Source organism: Papilio polytes, unplaced genomic scaffold (assembly GCF_000836215.1).
Source record: "Papilio polytes unplaced genomic scaffold, Ppol_1.0 DF824269.1, whole genome shotgun sequence".
Classification (NCBI taxonomy): domain Eukaryota; kingdom Metazoa; phylum Arthropoda; class Insecta; order Lepidoptera; family Papilionidae; genus Papilio; species Papilio polytes.
In genome coordinates, this window is record NW_013524935.1 from 3,849,644 (window position 1) to 3,869,685 (window position 20,042).

At 33.9% G+C, this 20,042-nt stretch overlaps 1 protein-coding gene across 2 annotated transcripts; it reads right to left on the reverse strand.

The window, feature by feature from the left end:
* Positions 1 to 885: 885 nt before the first annotated feature.
* On the reverse strand, positions 886 to 19,896 carry LOC106109614 (coronin-6). 2 transcript variants are annotated; one of them, XM_013291196.1, is made up of 12 exons: positions 19,732 to 19,896; positions 19,390 to 19,587; positions 9,352 to 9,474; positions 8,989 to 9,132; positions 8,326 to 8,456; positions 7,714 to 7,821; positions 6,335 to 6,509; positions 4,662 to 4,725; positions 4,091 to 4,179; positions 3,163 to 3,303; positions 1,474 to 1,689; positions 886 to 1,215 (listed from the first exon to the last, which is right to left on the reverse strand). In XM_013291196.1, the coding sequence occupies exons 2-12, from the start codon at positions 19,585 to 19,587 to the stop codon at positions 1,012 to 1,014; spliced, it is 1,593 nt and encodes a 530-aa protein (XP_013146650.1). In that variant the 5' UTR covers positions 19,732 to 19,896; the 3' UTR covers positions 886 to 1,011. The 2 variants fall into 2 exon arrangements, with proteins under 2 accessions (XP_013146650.1, XP_013146659.1); XM_013291205.1 differs by having other exon boundaries at positions 1,474 to 1,668; positions 19,732 to 19,895.
* Positions 19,897 to 20,042: the final 146 nt, after the last annotated feature.

Genomic DNA, 20,042 nt, shown 5'->3' on the forward strand with positions numbered 1-20,042 from the left:
AGTTAGAAAAATTTTGCAACATTCATATCAGAAAGTAACATTTTTTTTTAGAATTATATGAAATTTTTATTTTGGGATGGACATTGTTTTTACTGTCTGCTAGCTTTTGACTATTTTAAGCACAGTTTTAAGTTATAGCTGCACAGATTAAATTAGTTTTGTTAAAAGATTTTTAAAAAAGGGGTATCCAACAAATGATTCAGTTTTAATAAATAATGTTTGTACTAAAATAGATATTGTAGCATATATAAAAAGTATACCATAAATCAATATTGCATTGAAAAATACTTTATATTCTATTAAAAAATGTATTCTTATTTTAATGACTTCGATTATTAACTAACTTTAACAGATTGAGTTTTACACAAACGGTTGACAGTTTAGAGTACAAAGTTGACATGTATAAGATTATAAAAGTTTTCATTACAAATAGCAACACTGTCTACTGTCAAATGTACAGATAAGCAACTTAACGGAAGACACTTCATGACAACAAAGAGCATAAAATAAATAAAAACTAAATTAAACGACATTTTTGTTTATGGTAAATTTTAGAATACATTTTACACTATCACATTCCATTATTCAATATATTATCTGTCAATAAATGCATCGATTCTATCTATTGTCGAAGAGATTCAAAAAATATATAGAAGAAGCATAGTTGACACTTCACTTGAGACATTTTTCACATGAACCACTAACGCTAACTAGTAATAGATTCTCGAAACCACTTGTCAAAATAATTAATTATATTAAAATTAATTACCAATGGGTGTCACTAAATCATATTTATTTTTGTCACAGAAAAGATGGATCTTATTATGTTTTGTAAATTGCTTTATAATATTCAAAACAAGGACATAAGACGGCACTAAACTTGACAACATAGTACCTTTCAAAGAAATTACCAGTGAAAAAATTTTCAGATGTCTAGTCTATATATTTCTTAAATGTCTTTGGTTGTCTGTTGCGGGTTTGTCTATTGCTGTCATGAATGTCTATGGTACCTCAGACCTCGTCGGGGGCCATCGTCTCCGGCACAGGTGTTTCGTGGTTGTGTTCCGGCAGTGGGGAAGTCTCCGGCGGAGGCGGGGGCGGGCTGAGTACCGCCGCCTTTGCCGCCGCTTCAAGCGCTCTGATGCGGTTCTCTTGCTTCACGATCACCGATTTCAGTTTACGTATCTCTTCTACCAAATCCGACAGCTGTTTCTCCTGTAATTTAATTTTTTGGGTTCAAATCTTTTGCGTATTAAAAAAACTGATATTTATTTACTTAAAAATGTATAGAATACTAGCTGCAGCTCGCAACTTTGACCGCTTGATACTAAAAAATGTTACTCACAGATAAGTTACCTTTTTAACGGTGAAAGAATTTGTTAAAATCAGTCCAGTAGTTTTTGAGTTATTTCAAAACATTCAAAAATACAAATCTTTACTCTTTATTATATTATAGTATAGATAAAAACTTACAATAGCAGCAGTAACAGCGGGCGGGGGCGTAGCTGAAGCGGGAGTGCCGGCATGACTGTCGTCTCGCTTGTGCGCGGGCGTTGGCGAGCGGTCCTTGTCCTTCTCCCTTTCTTTCTCTCTGTCCTTGCCGGTGGCGAGCGCGTTGCTCCTCTTGTTGACGGTGAGCTGCTGCGCGCGGCCCGACACGTAGCCGCCCTGTACCACGACCGCACGTTCCTGGAGTAGGGCAGGGAACCCCCTAACCTTTAGTCATTGTTCGGACATTCCTGTCGGCTTTGGTTTTTTTATCAGGACTGAACTATTTTTTTTATAGTTGTAACAAAAAAGTTGATACTCTATGGTTAATACACATTACTTTGATATTTTTGTCTGTACTACAATATCATCATCACCAGCTCACAATACGTCCCCACCAAGGGGCTCGGAGCCTACCCTAAGTTAGGGTGACTAGGCCATAGTCAACCACGCTGCACTGCGGGTTGGTTGACTTCACACATATCTTTGAATTTCTTCGCCGATGTGTTATAAATGTATTTTTATACAAAAGATAGGGAAGAATTAACAAAACATGTATTTTTCTAACTTTAAGAATACTTTTAAATATTTTTATTAAGCATACAAAAGAGTAATTTTCAAATACGACATATTTTAAAACATTTTTTAAATTCTTAATGTAACAAAAATATGGATACATTTGTTACAACACACAGGGTTTGTTAGTTACAACAAATCAACACTTATCAAGTCAGATGAAAAAGTAATGTGTTAGAAAGAGAAAGCCGACAAAATCGTCAAAACATCGCTAAATTTTTCAACTCCAGGAATAAGGATTTGCACACGTTAAAACAAGTTTAGTACAATAGCAAATAAAATTAAATTAAATTAAAAATGTTCCAATTAATATTAATACCAATCATAGACAAAATAAATCAAAGATAATTTTGTCTATGACTGATATAAAAACCTTTCTAATTAAAAGATAAAATATTAAAAAAGGACCAAAAACATTTCTGTCTTAGAAAGGATTTATTAGTTCAACATGCATGATTTACGAAAACACACGCAAACACTTAAATTTACAAAAGCAAAAATTTGTGCTTATTTATAAAATTTCAAAGCATAAATATTAATGAAACTGCAGTTTAACAAAATATATTTTTGTATGATCGCATATACATATATAAGTATGATTGAGAAATACTTAAATATTAAAAAAGTATATATGATTTTTACACTAAGCTATAGTTTTAATTAGATATAAAATGGATATTTTTTTAAATCAACATTTTATGTACAAACTAAAATATTTTTGTGTCAAAAATAAGTTTACAAAAACTGCATTAAAATATGAAGATGCTTTTACCCAAAAATGGTATATGAATGTACAGTCGGGGTAACTTGTGGTGTTCCACTTGTAAAGCTACAATCATTTGAACATTTTAAAAAGACACGATACATAAAACAATACACATGCTTATAAATGTACGAAATAAGTCTGTTAATGTTGTCTTATTTCTTTTTATTATTATCCCTTCATTTGCACTCACTACCTAATTAGTTAATTGTTTAGATCCATAGTTTGTCTCTTTACAATGAACAAGGCACCTGAACACCGCAGAATTCCACAACTGTACATGTAATTCAAAAACATGTAGTTATGCAATTAAATAAATGATATACGAGTGTTACCTTCAGCGACATAGTGCAGGGCTCCGCGTCCTCTCCAGCAAGCCACTCGTCCGCGGTGAGACTGGCTTCGTCACTCAACGTGTCCGGGTACAGGTCCTCTTGGAACAACTCGGATTTACGCGGCACCGTCATTGATACCACCTGCATGGTAGAAAGAGACAGACAGATTAACCATGAGAATTTAAATTGATAGAATGAGACAGTGATAGAAAGGGATAGTGATAGATAGAGACAGTGATAGAAAGATATATTTATAGAGATAATAAACTCGCATAATGAGTTTAATTTTTGTAAAATAACATCAAGTGGTTATAGAAAGTGTTGTTAATTTATTAGTTTTGTATATACTTGTTTTCTATTTTCCTATAGTTTATTGATTATATTAACTGATGAGTACACTTAAATTAATAAATGGAAAAATATATAAAACAAAGGAATAAATGAGAATATTAGGGACAAATGAGTTTAAAATATAAATTACATTTGGATTTTTTCTTGTTATTAAATTACACTAAAAAATGCACCTTTAAAAATATAAATTATAACTATAATACACAGTTTTGGGAATTTCAGGTTTAATAACATTAATTTTGGAATCGCGTGTTACATACATAGCCATAAGGAATACCGCATACGCAGCATTAACGTCGATGCGACCTAAATTAGAAGACACGAGGCGCAGTGGCACGAGGCACTAACCGCCGATGCTGCATAACGTGACCCGAGGCGTTATTATGTGACAAAAACAATAGAAGAACATTCCAAATTCACACTTCGAATTGGATAGTTAGATTTGTTAGCAATTAAGATTTAATTTGTAATTTTTAGTATAATAAATAATTATAAGTAAATTGGGTTTTTTTCGAACCTACGGCTGTAGCAATCGTAATTGTAATTTATATTTATTTTTTATTTATCTAAATCTCACCTGACACAGGCCGGAGTTATTGAGGCGATAGAACTTGGCAATTTCGCATGTAGCCACATCACAGCCGCGCTTAGGCATCATACCAATACCTTAAAAAAACACATATAAATTAATACTCTTACTAATATTATAAATGAAAAAATTTGAATTCTAAACTGCTAAATGGATCTATGCTGAACGGTTACTTAGTATGGGAGAGCACATAAGCTACTTGATTTTTTAATTCCACGTGGTCATAGTCGCGGGCGAAAGCTAGTGTTTTCATATATTTTAATACTAGCTGTTCCAGTGCGGCTTCATCCGCATGAAATGTCAAAATTCAAATGCACAAATGAGAGTTGCTTCCTTGATGTTGGCAGCAACTTATGGTCTCTTTCACACATGAGGATTTTTATCTAAAATATTTACCCCCTAAGTTTAATAGCGTGAAAATATATAGCCTAAAGCGTGACGTAAGTGTAGGGCTTATTATTAAAAAAAGAACTATTAAAAAATATGCTGTGATTGCTGACATCTTAGGCAACAAAGAAGTGTGTATTTACACTTTATTATAATAGTATAGATAACTTACCTCTTTGTGGATCCGGAGTCTGGAAGGTGTTGATGTAGTGCACGAACGGAGGCTCCGGCGTCACCTGAAGTACACAAATAATACGTAACAAAAAAAACAAAAATAAACATACAGACGAATTGAGTACCTCCTTCTTTTCGGAAGTCGGTCAAAAAACTAACTGACTATTAAATAACGATAAAAACTTGTTTTTATCTAATTACTATACAAATTAGTTTAGATGTGACATTTATGAAAGAACTCTGCCTTTTAGTGCACTTTTCAACTATCATACTAGCTTACGCTGGCGACTCCGTCCGCATGGTATTAAAAAAAAATAAAAGTGAGTAGCCTATGTGTTCTTCTAGACTATCTTCTACATCTATACCAAATTTCATCGATATCCGTTTAGCCGTTAGCCTACAAACTCTAACAAACATCCATCCATCTAAACTTTCGCATTTATAATATTAGTATTAAGAATCTTACTAATATTATAGATGCGAAAGTTTAGATGGATGGATGGATGTTTGTTAGCGTTTGTAGCCTAAACGGCTGAACGGATCTCCATGAAATTTGGCACAGGTTTAAAGCATACTCTGGAAGAACACATAGGCTACATTTTATCCCGGGATAAGTTACGGTTCCCGTGGGATTCATTAATTTAGTTTTTTAATGTTTACTCGATTATTCTGCAACGGTTCAACATATTTTATTGAAATTTGGCACAGATGTAAAACAAAGTTTGGAGTATACATGGGATAAGCTTCATCCCCGAGGTGTCCGGTTCCCGAGGGATACGTAGCTTATTGTTATTTGTGTAGTTCGTATGTTTTCTAATACCACGCCGACGAAGTCGCGGACAACAGCTCGTAAGATTATAAATGCGAAAGTTTAGATGGATGGATGTTAGAGTTTTTAGACTAAACTGCTGAACGGATTTCTATGCAATTTAGTATAGATATAGAGTATATTCTGGAAGAACACAGGATACTTACTTTTGATTTTTTCCACGCGGACGGAGTCGCGGTCGAAAGCTAGTTTTGTAATAATCTCTTAAACATAGAATTTTTCTTCAAACTAAACTAACACATTCGAGTTCAAAACACAAATAAGGTATGTCGATTTTATCGATTTCTTATATAAACAAGAGTTATACGACGTTAGTGTATCATGTATCAGTCGCCCTTGCGTTAAGCAGAACGGAACTTGACAGTATTAGTTACATTGATGAAAATACAATTACATTTAATTTATATTGATATTATAAAGAGGAAAGATTTGTATTTTTGAATGTACTGAAACAACTCAAAAACTACTGGGCCGATTTTAAACATTTTCAACGTTAGAATGGTAATTTAACTGTGAGTCATATATACTACATTTTTATTTGTTAACGAGCTTTCGCCCGCGACTCCGTCCCTACGGAATTACAAAAAAAACAAAAGTGAGTAGCCTATGTGTTCTTCCAGACTATCCTCTATATCTTTATCAAATCTCATCGGAATCCATTCAGCCGTTTAGGCTAAAAACTCTAACAAACATCCATCTAAACTTTCGCATTTATAACATTAGTATGATTTCACACGGACAAAGTGGCGAGCAACAGCTAGTTTATTATACACTAGTTTCTACATCCATCCATCCATCCATCCATCCATCTGAGCATTCGCATTTATATAAGTGAGATTTACCTCAAAGTAACGTATAACGGAGTCTCCCTTCCCGCACAGATATATGAGGTTAGTGTCGGGGTCGTAGAGCGGGAACATAACCCCATTGCTGGTGTCAATCTCCACCGTCACTATCGGCTCGCCGAGCGCGTCCGGCGTGCGCAGCGTGTACTGCCGCTCCGACATGCGGCTGAATCTGTCCGTACACAACAAAAACGGCAATGTATTCCATATTGAAAATAATACAAAAAAAAACACAATCATACTTATATATAAATATAGCCCCGCAAAACCATATAATTGGTTCGTCCGCGGGTGCGGTGTAACAATATTATGGAGAGTAATGTAATGTAGTGGAATGTAGTGTATAGTACACATACATACATAATATATTGTTTATAAATAAAATACATAAAATCATGGACTAGTCAAAAAGATGGTTTTCCAAACGCTTTTTAAACAATTAAAATTTTGAATTTAGACTTGCGATATCACTGAGGAGCCTACTCTGAGTTAGGATGACTAAGCTATAGTCATTCACACAGGACTGCGGTTTGACTTCACACATATCTGTAAATTTCTTCGTTTTCGATATGTGCAGATCACGATGTTTTCCTTCACCGTAAGAACGTCGGATAAATTTGTATAGTATCGTTTAATTATAGTTTCACAAATAAAAATATTATAAAAACATTATTTTATCATTTCCATCACCAGCTCACTATACGTCCCCACCGAGGGGCTCGGAGCCTACCCTAATAAGGGGTGATTAGGCCATAGTCAAACACGCTGGCCAAGTGCGGGTTAGTTGACTTCACACATATCTTTGAATTTCTTCGCCGATATGTGCAGGCATCACGATGTTTTCCTTCTAGAATTATTATTCAAAAACATACTGTGGTTGCTGACAACCTCCATAACTGTACTGTACTTCAGTGTTAACGCTTATTACATTAGGTTTTTTTTATAGTATAAGGTGGCAAACGAGCAAGCGGCCACCTGAATCCACCAAAATGAAAAGCGACCACTGCTCATAAACATCCGCAATTGCAGATGCGTTGCCTACGCTTCATTGATGGAGGAGGAAAGGCACGTAAAGAGGATGTTTCCCCTTCTTATGCGTCTCCTCCACCGTCAAAACCACTTTTCCTTCCCATCCTTCCCTCTTAAGAAAAGGGTGGAAAGGGAAAGGGACTAAAATTAGGCTTCCGGCACCACACTCAACAGACGAAACGCGGAATTGCTTCCACTTCACGCCTGTTTTCTGTGTGGTCGTGGTATTACACCGGGCGAGCCGGCCTATTCGTGCGAAGGTGTTAAAACGGACTCTACCACTGTTAAGAAGGTATAGAAGTATAGGATATTTAGAAATCTGTATTACGAAATCAAGTAAAACATACCCAGTTGTAAAGACCAGGCCATGTTTGAGGAATATGGCGCGCGACGCCTTGCTGCCCTCGTGCGCTATCGCCTCCGACTCCACTTCGCCCTTTCGCGGGTCTATTATCCTGGAAAAATTCATTTTAAATATTAAAAAAAAAAACATAGTATACACACAAAATATACCCAACTTAAAATACAACCGGAGATAATTAGATAATAATAATAAAATTGGAGTGTCTGTTTATAATATCAAAAGAAAAATTCCAGATTTCGGGAAAATTATGACGTAATTGCGCTCTTGATTACGAAAATCGCATTTAATTTTTTTTCTCTGTCTGTCTGTTCGCAAGCCGCGTTTGTTCCGGGTAATTTCCGCAACGGGATGGGAAGATTTCGACCGGATTTCCCCGAAGAGTAGCTGACATAAACGGGCATATTATAGGCTACTTTTTTATCCTTATATTGCGTGGACGGAGTCGCGGGCAACAGCCAGTAGATAATAAAAAAGTAAATTAGAGCATGCTAATATATCCAACGAAGGTTAGGTAAGGTATCGCAGAATTTAAGATCAGACAAAAAGGTTAAAACACTATGTTAAGGTGTGTAACAATAAAAAATAAATCCTGAACCTGATTTTCTTGTCGCGGCAGGTTGTGAGCAGCTTGGAGCCAGTCCAGTTCCAGCAGGCGGAGTAGATGAGGTCAGGATGACAGTCCAGGCTTAACAGCACCTCGCCAGTGCCCACATTCCATATCGCGATCTAATGCACATCATGTTTATTGTATTTGACCATCGCCTTTTCCCAAATCTCTTTAGGTACAGTCGGGGAAACAGGCGGTGTCCCAAATAGCTACAATTGTTAGAATAATATGAAACGAAACGCGGTATAAATTTTTTTTATTTTTATCCCTTTATTTACAACTCACTGTTATCTAATTAGTTATTTGTAAAAAGTGGTGGAGTTTGTTTAAGTTTGTCTTGCAATGACCAAGGTTTTTTCTAAAGCGGAATACCGCGGATTTTCTCGACTGTACCTCATACTAATTATAAATATGAAAGTTTAGATGGATGGATGTTTGTTAGAATTTGTAGCCTTAACAGCTGAACGGATTTCGATGAAATTTGGCGTAGATATAGAGGATTGTTTTGAAGAAGACATAGTCTACTAACTTTTGTTTATTTTAATCCCACGCAGACGAAGTCGGGGGCGAAAGATAATCATATCATAATGGTAAAATCAACAGTTTTTAAAAAAGTAACATTGTCCATAAGATTTTTAAACAGAAACATACTTGGTTATCAGAGCCGGCTGTCAGCAGCACATTCTGCGCAGTGGGGTGCCACAGCACCAGTCCCACTCTGCGCTGGTGGTACACCAAGTCGACCACGGGCTCGGTGAGCGTGCGCGATATACCGCCGTCTGGAATCTGCCACACCTGGGAACACAACCAAAAGTTTTTTAAACATATCATTGCAATGAATGATCGTTCAGATTTTTATCACTGTACTGATATTATAACGAGAAAAAAAATGTACTTTTGGATCTCTTTATGTACTGAAATAACTCAAAAACTACTGGGCCAATTTAAGAACACGGTCTTTTCCGATATATTCGATGTATTCGTACAAGAAGTGACGTCACGCAGGCACTTTACCTTGACGACGCAGTCCTCTGAGCCACTAGCGATGACATTATCGTTGTGGGGACACCACGCGATGTCCAGCACCGGCCCCTTGTGCCCGCCTACCAGTGGGTGGTCCGCCGGTATCCGACCAACCTGAAAACACATACAGACATAATCATGTATGGATATAAGAAATAAAATCTTTGAAACATGATCACACAAAATAGAAACTTTGGTGTCTTTTTTGCTGTGGTAATTGTATTAAGGTATGGCGAACGCTCAGTACGCAATAAAGACGCGTCGCACATAAAAAGGCGCCTCTTTCTTATGGGCTTATATTGCAGTTAGGGGTCGCCGTAGTAATCTCGCCCAGGGCGCCGGTAATACTAAAACCGGCCCTGGACATTATTTTTTTGAAAATGGAACCTTAAACACTACTCGGCTAACGAATGTTCCACAGAGTATTTTAGTCAGTAACTACTCTGTGGAATTTCGTAGAATGTTTTGCATTCCACACTGGAAACGCTGCACCGCTGTTGCTACGCAGGTGTGTCATGTCTAAGTATATGTGACCCGATTCTGTGCACCGTGCGATGGTTTATTTTTAATATACGCGACCGATTCGTGTTATTATGAAACAGTTAAGTATAAAGGTGTCATTAGTGACCGACTTCCCCCGATAACGCTTGCCCAATAGGTCAGCTTACAGGACCTGACTTCGTATGACCTAAGGTCTTGTAAATATTGTAACGTTCTACGTAAATTAAGGGCGTTATAGCGTAGTGGTTAAAGTCTTCTACCGGGAGTTTAAATTTCGATATTACAAAATGTTTTATTTGAGTAATTCTTCAAATAAAGAACCTAGGAATTAAAGACCTGTAGATAGATAAATGATTTTACTAAAAAAACACATGATGAACATGATTGTAACACTAAAATCGATGATTTAATCTTTGGCACCAATCAAATGTTTGATCCAATTGGCGTCATTTTGGAATCTTATGGACCAATGTTGGACAAAACTGGAATGTTTATTTGTAGGCGTATAAAAATAGTTTTATTTGTATTTAACGGTGTTGTAAAAAGCATTAACGTTGAATTGTATTTACATAAAATATAGTTCTGTTGAAAAACAAAAACTGCTACCAAATTAAATACAATACTTATCTGTACATACTTAAGTCTTTATCTCATCCTATATATTAAACTTATATCGACAATATTAAGATACGGATATCTATCCAAAAAAAGTTTACAAGACACCTACTGTGTTCCTTACCATATTTGACATAAATTATCAAAATTATCTAATGACTGGAATGAATGTATGAAATATTTTAAATATCGTATCTATACTATCTATATCTATACTATTAGAATAAAGCGTAAACACACACTTCTTTGTTGCCTTAGATGTCAGCAATTACAGCATATTTTTAAATATTTTTTTCTTGAATAAAAATCCCTACTCTTCGCCACGGTTTAGGCTATATATTTTTACGCCATTACACTTAGGGGTAAACATTTTGGATGAAAACCCTAATGTGGGATCTTTCCCACATTAGGGTAACGACGATGAGTAATGTAACGACCATGAGTTGCTGCCAACATCAAGGAATCAAGGTTGTCATAATTTGACATCATGTCATGTCATTTTGACATTTGCAATTGATAATTTGTATTTTATTGATATAAAAAACAAATGTAAACGATAAAATTAAATTTTTATAATTTTATGCGGATGAAGTCGCATGGGATCAGCTAGTCATTTATAAATTTGAAAGCATTTTTTTTGGCAATGCCAGAGAAACATTTCGCGTAGAACTTTCAAGTGAAAGTTGTTAGTATAATTAGACGGAGCACGTAATTAGCAGGAGATTGTACGTGTTTTGGCGCAGTATTTCTGGCCAGTTCTATTTTTTTGCAGGTCGAAATATTAATTACTGAAAAAAAAAACTTTCAATGTACATGTATCCAAATATCGATAAATTTACGTTTCAAATAAGAATGTACATAAACCTGTGCCATAGTATGACGTCTTAGGTAACGAATAAAAAAAAATAAAAAATATATTACATATTTTTTATTTCTTTGTTCACATATTTGAAAAATATATTATATTATTTAGTATAGTCCCATTTTATTGTTAAACATCTTGATCTAACGATATCAACTAGATCTCATAAAACTTTTTAAATTCAACGATTGTTTACCGTAATTTATTTATAGAACAAATGCTATTTACGACCGTCGTCGGAAGAACTCCTAAGTGATACAAATTGAGTCTACACGACACACAAATAGCTGAAATCAAGCGCAGTTTATTGCCAATACAGATATACTCGCCCACGGATTATATTTGTAAAAAAAGTCTCAGAATTCCTACAAGTGATATCTCTTATTCCAGAAAAATACGATTGTCTATTGTTAAATCGAATGGTATAGCCGCCTAGTATTCTCTTCATAAGACGAACAGGGACCATATTCTATCTTCATCATTTCAATGTAAAGTTTTTCATTGCTTTCTAGATCACCATTCATTTGGTCCAACTTTTTGGTTACCAAATATTTGATCCAACAAGTGTGATAGTTGGCGATGCATGGCCCGACGCCAATTCCAGATTACTCCTGCAGAATTCGGTAGACCGCCATTACAATTGCCATTTTTATTGCCGACCTTTCGACAGTTTTGATAGTATAATAGAAACATTCCGTTTTATAATTGAGTTAATTTTATGATAAATACCAATCATAACTTCTATTACGATTAAGAATTACTACAAGAGTATTTTGTGACATTTTGTTGAATTTAAAATCGAAGAAAAAGTAAGATGTCGAAAAACGTGTATGGGTTGAGAGATGGCCAAAGGGATTTCATTTCATTTTACAGCATAAACAAAGCAAATGACAAATAACAGTCAAGTACCAGTTGAGGCGATGACGTGATACGTTATAAGCCAATTATAGCCTAAATGACTCGATCGCGTGAAAATAGACCAAAAAATTTGCGCACTCATAAAGATTCAAGACCAACACGTATTATTTGCTTCTCATATTTCTGAGCTATCCTCGTCACTTCCTATTTTAAATGCATATTCTAACACAAAATATTGGTACAAATTTAGACAATCCATACTTTTATAATGACTAATTACGACCTACTGACTTATTAATACATTTTGATTTAATACAAACGTTGCGACATGATTAATATTGCAAAACTTGGCATGAGTCCGCACGGCTCGCGTGTCAGAAACCTGAAGAGTATCAACTACGCGGATAATACGTGTTCGTTATTGATGAGACACTTAGGGCTGCCAATTGCCAACATTGTCAAAAAACCTCTGGATCCTTAGAAGATAACAAAAAAACGACAATGTTTTGTTTCGTACCATTTTTATCGAGATCCATTGATATCAAACCTCTAGCCTGATGCAAACCCAAGGGTGACAACCCTAGACCTGACCAACTTTAAAGGGCAATGTCAGCTACATTGCACAATATTGATAAAACATGTCAACTTCAATACCAGCAAATAACTGTTATATAAATGCTAACAGTATTTATTGCAATCACACTAATATTATACTAACTAGCTTTCGCCCGCGACTCCGTCCGCGTGGATTAAAAAAAACAAAAGTGAGTAGCCTATGTGTTCTTCCAGACTATCCTCTACATCTATACCAAATTTCATCGAAATTAGTTTAGCCGTTTAGGCTACAAACTCTAAAAAACATCCATCCATCCATCTATCCATCCATCTAAACTTTTGCATTTATAATATAAGTATGATAGTATGAAGTATGATTTACACTAAAATTACAAATGCGAAAGTTTAGATGGATGGATGTTTGTTCAAATTTGTAGCTAAAACAAATTAACGGATTTCGATGAAATTTGGTATAAATGTAGAGGACAATCTGGAAGAACACATAGGCTACTCACTTTTGTTTTTTTATATTCCACGCAGACGGAGTCGCGGGCGAAAGCTAGTATCACATGAAGTGAGCAAAACTATATTTATGATATAAAAAATCGTTACAAATAGGCAAACTAAGAAAGAGCTTAACTTAAATATGTTTTCAAGTATATTGCATAAAATATGAGTGAAGAATTTCAACTTACATTCAAACCTACAAAATAAACAAGAAATACGCTATCTTTTTACTATAAAGATAAGAGATGAAATAATATATACTCAAAATGAACAAGATCAGCATCTTTATCTAAATAGAAATATTTTTTAGCCTTCATTCACATTATATCATATCATACCTTTTTTTGCATTATCACAGATAACATAAGAATATTTACGGAGAGAGACATAAAAATATTATTCAGCCGTAAATATTGTAAACAACGGAAAACTCCTTGTAACGGAACGTATCTTACTTATATTATAAACTAGCTGTTCCCATGCGACTTCATCCACATAAAATTATATAAATATTCACATTTGTTAAGTTATCAATTGCAAATGTCAAAATGACATGACATGATGTCAAACCATGGCAACCTTGCTTCCTTGATGTTGGTAGCAACTTATGGTGTCTTTCCCACATTAGGGTTTTTATCCAAAATATTTACCTCCTAAATTTAATGGCGTGAAAATATATAGCCTAAAGCGTGACGTAAGTGTAGGGCTTTTTATTAAAAAAAAAGAGTTCGAAAATATGCTGTGATTGCTGACATCTTAGGCAACAAAGAAATGTGTGTTTACGCTTTATTATATTAGTATAGATATAGATGAGAAAGTGTGGATGGATGGATGGATGTTTGTTAGAGTTTGTCTCGAAGAATTCATAGACACCGTAGTTTACCGAAAAAACCCTGGCTTCATTTAACCTTTACAATTGTTCTCACTTATTGTCATATCGGTCAAGTGCATATTAATGAAAATCGATAGATATCAAAATATCAATGCAAAGCGAAAATCAATCGCAACATCGATAGATATCAATTAACGATATCGACTTTGACACTCAATATTGAATATAAGTTGGTATCATAATACAAATATTAGTAAACTAGCTGTTCCCGTACGACTTCATCCGCATGAAATTATGAAAATTTTATTCCAAATTATCAATTACAAATGTCATAATGACATAACATGATGACAACCTTGCTTCCTTGCTGTTGACAGCAACTTATGGTCTGTTTCCCACATTAGGGTTTTATTCAAAATATTTACCCCCTAAGTTTAATGGCGTTAAAATATATAGCCTAAAGCGTGACGCAAGTGTAGGGCTTTTTAAAAAAAGATTTATTCATAAACATGCTGTAATTGTTGACACCTTAGGCAACAAAGAAGTGTGTGTTTACGCTTTATTATAATAGTATAGATAAGTTGGTATCATATTTCAAATATTAGTAAATTTCTATTTAGTTTGATAATCTTATTAGTTAAATGACGACAAAGAAGTTGCCTAAACCATTAAATCATAATTTTATTATAGTTCCAAATAGACAATCGTTCAAACCTTTTTTGATATCAAATATCTTGACGAATTACTTGCCAATACACAGGTAGTCACAATTATTTAAAACTATTTAAAACTATGATTAAATAGTCATTCTATATTTATACAATTAGCTATAAATCTTTTAAATCATAGACAAGGAGTGTTGCGCACGCGCCACCGCCGCGTTCCCGCGCTTTTATCGCGCGTGGGCCGGCCCTCGATCGTCTGCGCGCGAATTATTACTCAACGTAGAGCCAAAATTAAATAAACGTTTGTAAATAAAATATAATAAAGCTAATAATAGTGCACGATCACCGATTATTACTTGGCGAGGTGGATTTAGACGAGAAAAACTGTCACGAATGGGTCAGCCAGATTCCTCTAAACTTATGAAAAAACGGACGAATTGTGACATTTTGGGAAGGCGGTTTTATAAGGCAATTATTTCACATACTTAAGTAGGTACACACCACTCCTCTTCATAAACCAAACAAGGTAGCTCTATCTTTTGCCGTAGACAAATAACTTTGGTAAACAAAATTGAACGAATTATCATAATAATGTTTGTGTAATTATTAATACGACTGTAGTTTGATTTCTTTTCTTATCTTATTAGGCAAAGTTCAACTTTAATTTGTAATAATACAATGCATCGTAAATAGCTCATTTGTTTTGAAAGGATTCATTTACCTCTACTTTTGTCGGGAAAAATTTTTCGTAATTAAAAAAAAGTAGTAACCAATGTGTTATTCCAGAAAGCCGGATTCACTTGCTTCCATCCATCTAAACTTTCGCATTTATAATATTAGTAAGAAGCAAAATTGGATACACGTAATATAATAAGATTGGAATTCATACAATCCATCTATGTCAAGATAAAGGACCGACAATTTTGGGTATCATTGCGGTAGGATTTGGTTTAACAAAGGACAGTCTATATTGGATGAGGTCACAAACTTAGTATTTCCAGAGCCTTAACCGTGTATAAAACAATATTATCGTCTCCCTCATTCTCCTTAAAAAAAGAAAGAAAGCAATGTGTTTTTCACTAGCGTTATTTTTATTAACCACAAACGTTTATTGTGTGTACGTTTCATGATTATAAAGCGCATTTTATAGCCAGGATATTTTCAGTGGTAGGATGCAATTCATCGCGCCTTGAGTCTATTTCGGCGCACCGCGAACTGTAATTCTACGCAACACTTTATACAGTAATTTACTGGATATAATGAACTTGACACACATCAGTCGAATGCCTCGAGTTTGTGACCCCCGATTGTTCACTAAAGTTTTCCTTATACCAACGACAAACAAGTTAATCGGAAACTTTAAACATGTTTTAATATACATACGTAATTTAATAATTTATGACACGTTATATTTTCATTTCTCATCTTTATAGTACAATACGCATTCAAGATTTACTTCTAATATCTTACTAATATTTTAAATGAGAAAATTTAGGTGGATGTTTTAACAAACAAACTAACGTTTGTAGCCTAAACTGCTGAACAGATGTCGATGAAATTTGGCATAGATGGAATCTGGAAGAACACATAGGCTCATTTTATTAAATTCCTCGCGGACGAAAGATAATAGGCTATGTTTTACTTTAACGGGAAAAGTATTGACTTGAAAGAAACAATATGAAGAGTATATTTGCTACCTAGGAAGAATAATTATAAGAATAATATTTCTTTTCCAAGGAATAAGACACCAACATTCATCAACATGCGTCATCATTGAAATATATCAAGCAGGTGGTGGACTAGAACGGTCAAAGGTCGATAGATCCTTGAATATGTACTAATTACTAGTCATATAGTTTTAAAGAGATTTGTTATACTAATCATATAATCTAGTTTTCTATGTCTTGATTCATAATAACATTACATGGACATATGTCATAACAAACATGTTACTTTAATTTTCTTTGCTACTTTCTAGTTTTAATTTCAAGTCACTTGGCTTGTTCAAATAATTTCATTGATATTAAATAGGTTGTTACGTAATTTACTTCTTTTTAATCGCCTTTAAATATAGTAAGGTTTTGAAGTTGTCTGTATTTAATTTCTTTTTACTTGATTATTGATTATCCATTCTTTTTTTATCTTTAATCATTGCCGGATTTAGCATTACGAGCGCCCTGAGGAAGACTTCTAGGGCAGTTCCTTCTTTACTATACTTTTGGGGAGTTAACAGGTTTACGTAAGACTATGTAATTTGCAAACCCTTGGCCTCTTTCCGAACATGGCTAACGCCGGTACTACATATCCTAAACGATTTTAACTGGGTGTCACTTAATTCGTATTATAATAAAAAGACAAACAAATTCCGTACGTCCGTGCTTATTTTTTTTAATTCACGATACATAGACAAAAATTTAGTTTGGACATATAGCGATAGATCTATTACGTTTCGAGTTATTTAGAAATTAGTATCCTTGAATTACCAGTTCGTAATTAATCAAACTTAAGACCGTTATAAAAAGCGCGGGAAAGGAAGCGTTTAAAAACACCCGGGGGCACCTTCGTTTGCATTCCAGTGTAGTAACAACATAAGAATCTCGACAAAAAGTTAGTAAACATTGTGGGTACCGCCATTGTCATCGAACCATTGTTCCCTATCAGTTGTACAATGCCCTATCACATACGAGGCTTCGACGCATTGTTCCGTTGATAAAAATGTTTCCTTCAAAAGCATCACAGATAATATATGAACGATTGGGTAATTCGGAAGCATCGTGCTACATTAGCCTCGTTCTAATACTGATAAAAGTTGAGATAAAAAAATACCAATGCATTACTCATTACAATAACTTTCCTATAGATAGCTTTCGCCCGCGTGGAATTAAAAAAAAAACAAAACTGAGTAGCCTATGTGTTCTTCCATACTATTCTCTACCTCTATGCAAAATTTCATCGAAATCCATTCAGCCGTTAGGCTACAAACTCTATCCATCCATCCAATCTTTTGCATTTATAACATTAGTATGAAGTATGATCTAACATTATTTACACATTCAAGTAATTTATGTTCTAAAGGTCAGTTGTTCTAGAAAAATAAACAATATGATTCTAAAACAAATGTTTTTACTCCTCGCTAACTAGTCAAAACATTGTATGTAAAGGCCATTATAAAATTATACACACTTACTATTTGTTTTTCTTTAGTAATTTGACAGGTTTACCGATTCTGAGGTTAAAAGTATTCCAGATATTCCAATGTTCTATAAACCCTATTCTTTTTCAGTCAATCATCTTTAAGCATATTTTATTTATTTAAGTTTTTTGTTCCTAAATTTCAGCTCAATCAACATATATCATGTCATGTAGATTATAAAAAAAAACAAAATAAACAATGAGGTAAGTGATTCTAAAGAATATCAAGTTCAGCTAATTATAAAAGCCAACAAAATAACTTACACTTGTAACCGAGAATGGTAGGATGAGAATATGGACCTCTATTTAACTTGATCGTGATATATCTCTTTCGCTTCTCCATTAATACTTCTACAAAATCCATGGATGTCTCTCAACACTACCCTTTAGTTCATCATCACCTTCTCAATTATCCTACTCCCATAGGATGGGTGTTCGTCATCCCAGTAGGTAGTCATTCCCTTCTCGATCATGTCACCTTTTACACAATCTATCTCTTTCTCGGTGTACTACTACCGGTCACCTACTGGTGTACCCATCCACATTTATATAGTTTAGTTTATTCTTATAAATATAAAGATATTATCTTTTAACTGAAGAAGTCTGCGCAGTATCAAAAAAATGCCTACATGTTCTTCCAGACTATCATCTACAACTTTACCAAAGTTCATAGGACTTTGTTTAGCTCTGGAGATAAATTCGCATTTTCAATATCAGTAAGAAGAATATACATTACAATTTAGTATGGTGTTGAATTATAAAGTGAATCATGTGAATAATGTATACATTAAGTTATTAGATTTCTTAGAAATAATGAGTATTAAAAGATAGGAATATGTGACTAATAAAAAAAATATTTCACATTGTTTGGGTGCGACTTTTCATCATAATTAAAATCATTCATTCATTTAAATTATTTTAAGAGTCATTAATTACTTTTCATAAAAAATAAAACTTTTTGTTTAATAACAAAATAATTAATAATATTTTTTTGTTAATATCCATTGTTATTAATAATAAAAATATAATTTATTTTATCTGATAACTTTAATTATTAGATTCTAAATATTACATAGTATTTTAGCCCACTAAACGATAAAAAGCTTTAATTATATTTATGATTCAATTTCAAATTTAAAAAAACTAGTATGTATGTGATCGATTAAGTCAAAACCAAAATTATTCTTATGAAATTATTGTAGTAACAAATCATGTTAAAAACAATATCTAATTTAAATGATTTCAAACCCAAAAAGTTTTGGAAACATCAATTTTTAAATCACATAAACTACACAAACATTATTACAATTTAGGCATTAATTCTTTACTTTAATTGAGGCAAACCACATTTATTTTAATAATCCAAACTGTACTGGACAGTTCACACAAAAAAAATCTTCCTACATTTCGTATAAAATTGAAATAATTATAATTTGACTTACCTTGTTATGTGGTAAAACAATGAAAGCACCTCCACCAGCAGATTCTACTATGATCGCCAGGAACTTTGGATTCACGGCACAAAAAGTAGAGTCCCATGAACTTTTGGACACTCTGATGTTATCGTAACACTGTTCCCTTTTCAGGGCTTGCCCATACACGTGGCGGAATTTAGAACTACGGACCACCCTAAACGACATCTGCAAAACAAAAGTCCTAACGTTTAACAACAACACAAACGGAATTACGATTTATCTAAGTTATCCACCTAAAACATAACCTAAACGCACATATATTTTGACCTATATTGACATTCGTTTTAAATAACAATAATATGAACTCACTTTTAAATAAAAGAAGAAATTATAATATTTACACTAAACAGTTCAATGAAAACATTTGAATATAACTCGATATTTAATAGAAAATAAAATTGAGAGCTACTAGGGTTCGAAGGGAGGACGGTTGGGAAAACGAGCGAACTCCATATTTGGTAATGCCTACATCTACTGCATTTGCTGGTACAGTTCTGAACTAAACATCTCAATGAAAGCGTAATAAGCTTTTATTATGCTTCATATTGTCGTATTAGGTTTATTCATATTTTATAACATTTGTATGGTGGCTATTAATTAAATTTTAAATCGTATAATTT

Excerpts from the sequence above, each read along its gene's own strand:
- LOC106109614 (XM_013291196.1), bottom strand. The coding sequence starts at position 19,587 with ATGTCGTTTAGGGTGGTCCGTAGTTCTAAATTCCGCCACGTGTATGGG. Across the intron at positions 7,822-8,325 it reads TGCCGCGACAAGAAAATCAG|GATAATAGACCCGCGAAAGG; the intron begins GTTCAGGATTTA and ends GAATTTTTCCAG. Across the intron at positions 4,726-6,334 it reads CCGTTATACGTTACTTTGAG|GTGACGCCGGAGCCTCCGTT; the intron begins GTAAATCTCACT and ends TGTGTACTTCAG.